We start from the raw sequence: 10218 nt of genomic DNA, 5'->3' as shown, positions 1-10218 counted from the left end.
TCTCGGTGCTTCAGTAGCTTTGGAGGTGATTTGTTTGAGCACAGCTACGTACTTCTGCGCGTCTGGCTCTGACATCATCGGATATGCGGTTACACATATGGCAATGCTGCTCTTGGAGACAGTTGGGTCTTCTTGAGGCGGACAGGCTCAAGGCAACACCATCATGTCGCTCAGCTGGTCGGGGAAAGACCAAAAAAACGCAAATCAACCCGCTGCCACCGGGCAGAAGCGACCGCGTAATGACGCGGGGAATAAAGTGACCGTGGTGCTCGGTGCGCAATGGGGAGATGAGGGGAAAGGGAAGGTCGTGGATTTACTGGCCACCGAAGCTGACATTGTCTGCAGATGTCAGGTAAATATGTGGATTTGATGTGGACTGTGAGTGGTGCTGCTGAGTATTTTTGCATGAATTCGTGATCTCACGATATATTCTGTGACTTGCTGGCGCCTGGTAATGTGCAACAGGTGCGAAAGCGAAAACGCTCGCACCTCCGAGACCCCGGTATACTTAACGCTAGTGTAGCTGGGGATATTTTTCCCCCATTACAATAAAGCGACGTGTTTATATTTGTGAGGAATTTAAAATATGCAATAGACATCTGTGACAGCTCAATATGAATGTCTTAAATACTGTCATACATCATGAATAAGTGCACTTTTTCAAAACCCTGACTACTCTTTTAATGCTTGTAATCGACCTAACACCTCGGGTAAATTTCCCCTGACTGACTCTTTCTGATTGCATTAAATCATCAATAAAAAACGGCTCCAGACAGGTCAGTCTGTGACCCGGCCTTGCTTAAGACACATAACGGTCAAGAGGTCACTTCAGCTCCAGCAGGCACGGAGAAGGCTGTCAACAGCCTGCAGTGTTGTACTACTGACAGGACTAGCACCCTGCGTTCTGAAGGCTTGAGAGCCCAACCCACTGGGCTCCAGGGGTCACATTCTCAGGCTGGCATGATACATGAGAAGGCCAGGACTTATCCAGGGGGGAACAGAGTGGAGGATCCACCAGCAACAGCCAAGTCTGTTAGTTAAAATAGGTGCTCGAAAAGCTCAGGAAAGAGGGCGCTTATCACTCATCATAAAGATCAGACGGGGCATGTCAGTGTGGCTAAAAGTGATGAGGTGGCCTTGGATGTTTGATTGTACATCCTGGTCATTGCCAGTTACTATAATTATTAATAATAAACATTGATCCATAGGGCGGGAACAATGCAGGACACACAGTGGTAGTGGATGGGAAGGAGTACGACTTCCACCTTCTCCCCAGTGGGATCATTAATCCCAAAAGCATATCTCTTATTGGTAAAGGCTTCAATTTCTATTATTTACAGAGATGCACTATTATTCAAATATTTACCCTCACTTGCTTTTTCCCTTGATCTTCTAGGTAATGGAGTAGTTATACATCTACCTGGTTTGTTTGAAGAAGGGGATAAAAATGAGAAGAAAGGTATTTTTAGCAGAAATGAGTGAAACTAGCATAGACTCAAATTAGCATGTACTCATGTAAATGTGATTTCTATTCTCTGACCAGGTCTGAAAGGCTGGGAGAAGAGACTCATTGTCTCAGACAGAGCTCACCTTGGTACGTCTATGAAGATTCCATGTTTAAATATATATATAGCCTGTTTAATTCATCTTTTCAAGGTTGCATCTTATCGATCGTTTTTGCTGTCTCTCCACAGTGTTCGATTTCCACCAGGTTGTTGATGGCTTACAGGAAACTGAAAGACAAGCGCAAGAAGGAAAGAAGTAAGGGTAGCGATAGTGAGGAGGGCAGGACACCATTCAGAGTCAGCCTGACCCTTTCCCCAAAGGACGCAACACAATAATTTATTGAATACAACACTGATCTCACACATTGTTTTACATAATAGCATTGGAACTACCAAGAAGGGCATTGGACCTGCATACTCCAGCAAAGCATCTCGCACTGGTCTACGCGTATGTGATCTCCTGGGTGACTTCAAGGACTTCTCTACTAGGTAGGAATCGTGTGTGAAACTCAGGCCGAGGAGTCAAACCCATTTGTATACAGTGATATGTCATGGGTAACATCTTTGGTAAATCTTTTTAGATTCAAGAATCTTGTCCAGCAGTATCAGTCCATGTATCCATCCTTGACAGCTGACGTTGAGGACCAACTGAAAAAACTAAAGGTAGACACTGATAAGAGTGATGTTATTGAGTGACTGTCTGTTATTGTTCCAGCACTGTGACATATCTCTGTTTTCTTGCTTCATGGAGGAATTCGCTGAGAGATTGCGGCCGATGGTTAGAGACGGTGTTTATTACATGTACGAAGCTCTTCATGGCCCCCCTAAGAAAATTCTGGTTGAAGGGGCCAATGCTGCTCTGCTTGACATCGACTTTGGTAGGAGCCATAGCAATAGTTTTGTTTTGTTTTGCTTTTTTTTTTTTTTTTTTTTTTACTTTACTTTGGATCTGGGTGATGAAAAGGGAAAAAAATCACTGCTACTGTAATATACAAAATTGTCTCTCTAGGAACATATCCTTTTGTGACATCATCAAACTGCACCGTGGGAGGAGCATGCACCGGTCTCGGCATCCCTCCGATGAATATTGGTGACGTGTTTGGCGTTGCAAAGGCCTACACGACCAGAGTCGGCATTGGAGCCTTCCCCACCGAACAGCTCAATGTGAGTGCCTGGTATCGCAGCAGCACTTGGCAAATCTTGTCACGCGTTTGGCTTTTGGCCTTCACGGTCTGTGTATTGTAAAAAGAGACACATGACATGTTATGTAACACCCAGATATTCAGCTTGACATATACAGTTTGTTTGTGATCCCCCAGTTGACACACAGGCAGCAGGGCTGGCAGGCCTGTGTGTGCCTGTGTGTGAGGGGGGGGGGTATTCTCACTGAGTGCAGCTGTCAAATTTTGTGAGAGACGGCTCTTTACCTCTTTTCCAGATCACATGTTCGCAGGGATAAATTTAGGGTCAGACTCTTAGTTAAGGATATATTTACTGTGTGGGCTGGGGTTAATGTTACCTGTGATGGGAACAGGCCATAGGGACTAAGGTCAAGATGTTCAAAGTGTATCCTCCAACTCGTGATGTTTTATTGTACTTGGCTGTGTGTACTTCAGGTGTACTGAATATGCATGTAGTTTTTTGGGTTTTTTTCGATCTTTAGGATTATAACAGGCAGAGATGTTTATTTCTTGCTTATTTCTGTAGGCAATAGGAGAGCTGCTGCAGACGAGGGGTCACGAAGTGGGTGTGACCACGGGAAGGAAGCGACGTTGCGGCTGGCTGGATCTGGTCATCGTCAGATATGCTCACATGATTAATGGTTTCACTGCGTGAGTGATTAGGACTGGTGCTCATCTGGTGTTTTGTGGTTTTTGTGTTTTATCCCACGAGCATGCCATTTTCTGATTAACCACACATGTTAAATGGTTTTCCTGTGACATGTCATTTATCCAACAGCATTGCTTTGACAAAACTTGACATTCTGGATGTGCTGGATGAAATTAAAGTTGGAGTTGCCTACAAACTCAACGGGAAGAGAATTCCTCACTTTCCAGGTAGTGGAAAAGAGTAAACAATTTGCTTCATTTGATGATCTTTGTCTCGGACTGACTGATTAAAGAGTTGGTAATAACTGGTTTCTTTTCAACACAAAGCCAACATGGACGTTTTGCAGAAAGTGGAGGTTGAATATGAGACCTTTCCAGGTTGGAAGACAGACACTTCAGCAGCTAGGAAGTGGAATGACCTTCCAGTCAAGGCACAAAACTACATCCGCTTCATTGAGAACCACATTGGAGTTCCTAGTATGTGTGAGAGAAAATAACACACTCATGTATCTCAATATGAATTTTCTCACACATAACCAAAACTCTTTGTGCTCTTTTCTCTCTTCTTAGTCAAGTGGGTTGGCGTTGGAAAGTCCAGAGAGTGCATGATCCAGATGTTTTAAGTCTTTATCCCACCCCTTCCCTTGATGGAAGCACTGGCAGTGTGTCAAGTTGAGGCATGTTTCTCCAAGTTACCTTCACTACATTATATAATAAACAAATATATAAGCTTTGATCCACACTGACTGTGTTTGTTGTGTTGTAGTTAAATATCCCACTGTTTTTGTGAGTCAAAATATTGGATTTATATATACATTTATAGCCATGTCGCAAATTAAAAACGTGGATGTGTTTCCATGATCCAATAAAGAAAATGTTTTATGATAATCTGATTTCTGGAGCCCGGTATTACTGTTTGCAAAAATTAATATAATAGTCTATATATTAATAATGTACTGTTAGCTGAGTCCATTGTGACTGTGTTGACTCCATCACAAAGATAAATTAATTTATAGATTGATCTTTTCTTTGATTTCTAAAATCCATAACGCACAACATCGACGACAGTCCATGAAGGCAGCATGAAAAGCATTAGTCACGTGGGAAAGTGGCGCACTTTCCGGAAGGGGGCTGAGCGCCCACGTGACGATAAAACGTCCTTGTTATTGGCTCCTATCTGCCTCCGTTTCATTTTTCCCGCAACAAACAAGTGTGGTCCTCCGTGGGAGTACGCTACAGCACTTTTAGCAACCAAAATGACGAAACGAGCTTGTCCTTTTCCGGAAACATTTTCTTCCCAATACAAAATACACATTGGGCAACAGGAGCTGAATAATTACGGCGTGTTTGGGAACAAATACAGGATAGAAATATACGGTAAGTTCATCTTTCTGGGTATTGTGTGGCTTCGCTGCACCGTTAGCTAATGCTAGCATCATCGTTGCGCACATACCTGTTAGGTAAGCTTGCGCTGTTAGCTTCAAGTATATCGTCCTTTTATATTCGTTTTAAAATTGCGTAGGTCACTTTGATTGTATTTGAGTGTATAGTTAAACTACACTATCGATCCTACATTGTTCATTAACTTTGCCTGCTGACATCAGTGAGACTTAAATAAAACAGACTTTGAATTGCTATGAACATTAGCTTCTTGAGTTCAGCTGGATTACTGATTTAACCCGTAAGTGCCCCCCCGCTCCCGTTTTCTCACAGAAAAGACGAAAAACCTACTCTTCAACGGTGCCAAGGCAGTGATGGGCAAAATATGGACCGGAGAGGAGAAGTCCGTAGAGCATGAGCCCCCTGCATGCAGCCATACGCTTCTGAGGGGGGCAGACACTGATTGGACATGATGGGAGACTCACAAAAACAAGTGGTGCACAAGGTGAGCCTGAACTGAAGCAGATGATGAAGAGTGTGAAGTCTGTAGTTGATGCACCCAGTAAAGGATATGCAAAAATGAAAAGCAGAATTGAGAATTAGTTTAAATGTGTGAAAAGTAAACTGTTCAGTACTGAACCAACACGGATAGCCGACGAACCAGTCAGTTTTCAGTGCAGTGTGGTTTGGTGGTGTGTGACCATCGCCAGAGTGGTTTAGTCCAAAGTCTGTGATAAGATGGGAAACAGTTCTTGATATGATTATTGAGCAAAAGGTAAACAAAATACACGTGAAAACAGTGACATCTAGTGACACACTGAACCTCTTGTAAATGGAACAAAAGTAAAAGTCCATGTATGCGGTCTTTTTGAACCTATAACCTAATGAAAACTGCATGATATCTGTAAAGAAAAGTTAAACTCAGCTGTAATATGTTTTAAAAGTGCGTTTAGTGAAAAAAGGAAAGGGCAGGTGCATAAATGCTTCCACTTCCATTTATTATGTTGGTGTTAATGATGACTCGTCCAACACAAGCTTCATCCAACACAATTTCCGTAAAAAATAGAAGGTGGATGACTTTAAATTCCTGGGGTCAACCATCCAAAGCAATGAACAGTGCACAAGAAAGGTGAAGAAGAGAGTGAAGGCAGGGTGGACTGTTGGGTTATTTATGACAGAAGGATAACAGCAAGAGTGAAAGGAAAGGTTTACAAGATGGCAGTGAGACCTACTGTGCTGTAAGACAATGGCACTGACACAAAGACAGAGTTCCAAGCTGGAGGTGGCACAGTTAAAGACATTAAGATTTTAATTGGAAGTATCCAAGATGTAGAATAGAAATGTGTAGGTCATTCTGGAGAAAGTTGAGAGGTAAGACTGAGATGGTTTGGACGTGTTCAGAGGAGGAATAGTGGATATATTGGACAAAAAGATGTTGGAAAGAAAATGGGGGAAACCATAGAGAAAATTCATGTATGTAGTAAAGGAGGACATGCAGAGGGTTGGTGTGACAGAGGGAGATGGGGTGAGATGGAGGCTGTGTCACTCCTAAAGGGAGCAGCCAAAAGATCTACCAGGTCGAAGAAGTTTTCCTAGCAGGCTTGAGTCTCTTTAAAAAGTGATATTGAAGTTTCTGAGTTCAAAGAAATGACAGATAGTCGGTTCAGTTCATGCTTTCTACCAGCAGATGTCAGCGTTATTGCATGTTTGGATGCTTACTTTAGTTGCTTTTAACCTGCGTGTTTTCCTGAATGCTTTGTTTCAGTGTACTGTACGGATGTCTCTTTTATTTAGGTGCACCGGTGCCTGCTACACGTTGCTGTGTCTGTCAGAAGAGCCAGGGATCCAGAACACGGTGCTCACAATGTGAACGCCAGGTGTGTTCCTCCTGTAGCCGGCAGTGCTCCGGGTGCTCCAGCCTCTGTTGCTCCGTTTGCACCATCATAGAGTAAGTCACATTTCAATTTTCCTTCTCGCTCAGTGTCCCTTAGTGTCAGATGTGTCAGCCATTGTTTAAGTTGAAAACCTTAAAATTAAGTCACTGTTGTTGTTTTTTTTTTTTAATTTATTTTATGATTCACAGTATGCTTGTTTGCTTTCCAGACATAAAAGGTACAAGTAATAATATAACTGCAACTAGTAAAGTTACCAAAACCAAGCGCATCCATGACTGATATCCTCAGCTGGGATGTAATTCGTATAAATGCTCAAGGTAGTTACTAGGTGTGTTTTGGAAAAGCACTTGCCGTGGCAGTGAAGATGTGCCTTTACATGTGTGGGCTTCAAGTTGTTAATCGTCATCTGTTGAAGGCTTTCTTTTGTGTTTACTCTGAACTGAAGACGTGTCATCGTAAATGATTTCAGTTCAGTGTTTTGTTTTGTTTTTGTATAATGCCAAATCACAACAACAGTTTCCTCGAGGTATTGCATTTTCATAGCGCATCTCTAGTTTTGTTGACCACACTAGGAGCTTTGCACCACATGACGCATTTACCCTTGCAGACACGTTTGTACAGTACTTTTATTCACGACATACAGCACATTCTCGCTCTCACACACCAATAATTCACATCCCACACCAGAGAAACTTCTCAAAGTTCAGTCTCATTGTGATGCAAACATTTCTGCAGCTGGGAATCGATTCACCGACCTTGTGATTATTAAATGACCCACTCTGCTTTATGAGCCTCAGCCACTGCTCATCAGTCCACACATATTTTACAATGAAATTTGTGTAATGATTTTTTTTTTTTTTTAAAGAGTTGATTTAGTATAGATGAAAACTTGGTGGCGAGACCGGACCAACCATGTAATTAAGGAGTCTAAATATTAATGCAAGTGGCATGTTTCAGTCTTTTAATGTTCAATACATTTACATAATATTGTAATATTGTTGTCATTGTCAGGGCTTTTGCAATGTCTCTGCTTTCTTCACACCTTCCTTCTGCCTCACTATAGAACTAGAAAGGCTACATTGGTGAGGGACATGAAAGTTTCTATAAGTTTTGGGGGGAAATTTGAGGAAGCTTGTGTTGCTGCACATTATGGAAGCTGATTCAGAAAGAGAGAGCTAAAAATCAATGAGAGCAGTAAAATGTTTGAAGGAAGAGATGGATGAAATCCATGGTGAAATCCAATATTAATCTCAAGTTGTTTTAAAACATGCAAATGTGTTGTATGAAGCTCATGTTGGGGGTAATTGTAAGATCTCTGGTTCCCTGGTCATTCTGATCCCATGCAAATTGGGCTTAACAGGATCAAGTTTTTTTTGTTTTTTGTTTTTGGTGGGAACGTTACGTAGTTCACAATGCTTTCAGTACAGTCATTGAAGTTGGGAATTTTTTTTCCTCATTACTATGTTCCATCAGGTTGGATTTCAAGTCATTTACAAGGTGTGCAATGGTGTAGGTAGGGTATGTCTGTATGAACACGCTCGACTTCTGTGTAAATTGTACATTTTCTCTGTTCCACAGTTACAGCGGACGATATGATGAAGTACTGTGCTGCAGCTGCTCAACGTAAAGGGAAGACCGAAGGACGAACCAGATGTTTATATATGTAGTTGTCTCTTATGAAATATTACTGAGACTGAATTTTTATACCTGATGTTTTTATGTGATCCAGATGTTTGTAAATATGTATTTCATTCTGAAATTAACTGAAATAAACTTCAACACTTTTGTATACAGCTCTTTGTATCTTGATCTGTATTTTGATTGTTATAGTGTGTGACGAACGAAAACTAGAATCGCACAGGTTACACAGGTGTCTGTGTTTTGTGGGTACAACCATCAGCAGGTGGCAGCAAACTTCAAGTACTTGGATCGCGTTCCTCTCAGACTGGGCACATCCTGTGTGGACAAACTCATTTCTCTCGCTGTGCTAAACAGGCAGAGTTTCAACCTTTTAGTCAAAGTATGTAAGTTTTTGTCTCGGCAATGATAATGAGATTCCGATCCAGCCTTTCTTTTTTTCTTTTTTTTCTTCTCAGCTGACCTTGAGAATCTCCTATCAAATGTATTTATTAAAACACAAGACCCAGAGGTTGAACAGAACCAGACCTCTGCAGCAGACAATTTGGCTACAGTCGTCCCTGCTGGACACGACCTTGAGGCGCAGTCATCACTTTCTCTTTGGCTGCTGCGTGTCACTGACGATGACTGGTTTCAGGGTCAGGTATTGTGCGCTGTGAGTAATTGTGCTTGGCGGTCGGCGCGTCTTTACAGAAATCAATCATGTGGCGTGTTTTTACAGATATTAGCTTGGATGAGCGAGCTTCCTGGAGCTCGTGGCGAATGTGCTCTGTGAGCTGTTGAGTCACATCCCGTGCTCAGCGGGCCAGTTGTGCCTCCGGTCTTAGGGGAGCTCTTGCAGTTGGTGTCCGAGGGCACCGCTTGATTTCTGGCTGAGTGAGCAGACAGCTGCTGGCAAGCAAGGCGTCAAGTTGTCTGCACATTTCTTGATAAGGCTTTAAGAATCTCGGAGATGGACGTAAAAGACTTGAAAGAGAGTTGCTTTTGAAGCTGCACTGAGTTACAGATGAGATTCAGTGCAAAACATCCTTAAATTTAAAGCAGATGGATAGATGGTATGAATTAATTTAATAGGCTGGATAAATGTATATAATCCCAAAATACAGTACTCATAAAGTTGGAAGATCTCTCCATGATGTATCTATACCCGCCTCCCATTAGTTGTTGAGGATGCTGGTGCTTCCCTACCCCAAACACCCTACCCTGCTTGTTTAATGCCATAATGGTGTGATGACTTAATGTAACTTGAAAACATAAGAGTGCAGCTGTCCAGGTTTTCAGCACAACCCTATCCATGACACCAAAAATGACAACAAGGTCACGACATGCTCTCCTCACACCAAGAATGGTCCACGACTGCGAGGAGGAGAAGAAGCGAGGGGGGAGGGGGGGTTACGCACAGTCACCCACAGCGCTCCAGACAGGACCGACTGCGGTCGGCCAGCGGGAGCACGTGGCTTTGTCTTTCACCCATTCTTTTTGGGGGACCAGCTGTGGTCTGAGTGTGCTGAGCGTTGAGCCCAGTGATGCTGCTGCTATAAATATGCGTCAACGAGTGTGAGTAAGTGACAGCTGTACAGTGGACCAAGGACACACTGTCTTGGCACTGTCAGGGCGAGCGAGTCCAAAAAAGGCAAACCCACTGTGAGGGCACTAGTTGATATGTATTTATGCACTTTGCGGCGACTGATGTGTGATGTTTAGGTTGCAGATTATTATTAATACCTTCGATCCTGCTTTTAAGCGTGCGACCAAACCCCCCCTTCCCGATCATGTTGGGGAGTAAATGAAGATTTTTTTTTACTAGAAAGTGTTTCGATTTTTCTGAAAGTCGAAATAACGTGCTCCTTCAAAATTAAGTGGATGATAACAAGATGCGTGTGTGTTAATATGGAAAGGGAGAGGGTGAGGGGTGTGGAAAAAAAAGTGTGTGTGTGTGTGTGTGTGTGTGCGTGCGTGCTGTCTGTACAC

General features: G+C 42.7%; 2 protein-coding genes across 2 annotated transcripts; both read left to right on the top strand.

Moving 5' to 3' along the window:
• Positions 1–89: 89 nt before the first annotated feature.
• adss1 (adenylosuccinate synthase 1) lies at positions 90–4227 on the top strand. Its single transcript, XM_003447745.4, has 13 exons — positions 90–352; positions 1209–1311; positions 1397–1459; positions 1544–1594; positions 1695–1761; positions 1887–1994; positions 2087–2168; positions 2257–2383; positions 2515–2669; positions 3213–3337; positions 3465–3562; positions 3662–3811; positions 3905–4227. The coding sequence occupies exons 1-13, from the start codon at positions 164–166 to the stop codon at positions 3955–3957; spliced, it is 1371 nt and encodes a 456-aa protein (XP_003447793.1). The 5' UTR covers positions 90–163; the 3' UTR covers positions 3958–4227.
• Positions 4228–4491: 264 nt separating this feature from the next.
• Positions 4492–8402, top strand: siva1 (SIVA1, apoptosis-inducing factor). The gene is given in 5 exon segments (XM_003447746.5): positions 4492–4711; positions 5048–5163; positions 5165–5219; positions 6509–6662; positions 8188–8402. Coding segments are annotated over 5 exon segments (495 nt in total). The 5' UTR covers positions 4492–4590; the 3' UTR covers positions 8237–8402.
• The last annotated feature ends 1816 nt before the right edge of the window (positions 8403–10218 follow it).

This window comes from Oreochromis niloticus, linkage group LG19, assembly GCF_001858045.2.
Source record: "Oreochromis niloticus isolate F11D_XX linkage group LG19, O_niloticus_UMD_NMBU, whole genome shotgun sequence".
NCBI classification, from domain to species: domain Eukaryota; kingdom Metazoa; phylum Chordata; class Actinopteri; order Cichliformes; family Cichlidae; genus Oreochromis; species Oreochromis niloticus.
Note: the sequence above shows the minus strand (reverse complement) of the source record. Positions and strands in the feature narration are given on the sequence as shown.

Excerpts from the sequence above, each read along its gene's own strand:
- adss1 (XM_003447745.4), top strand. The coding sequence starts at position 164 with ATGTCGCTCAGCTGGTCGGGGAAAGACCAAAAAAACGCAAATCAACCC. Across the intron at positions 1,595-1,694 it reads CTCAGACAGAGCTCACCTTG|TGTTCGATTTCCACCAGGTT; the intron begins GTACGTCTATGA and ends GTCTCTCCACAG. Across the intron at positions 2,670-3,212 it reads TCCCCACCGAACAGCTCAAT|GCAATAGGAGAGCTGCTGCA; the intron begins GTGAGTGCCTGG and ends TTATTTCTGTAG.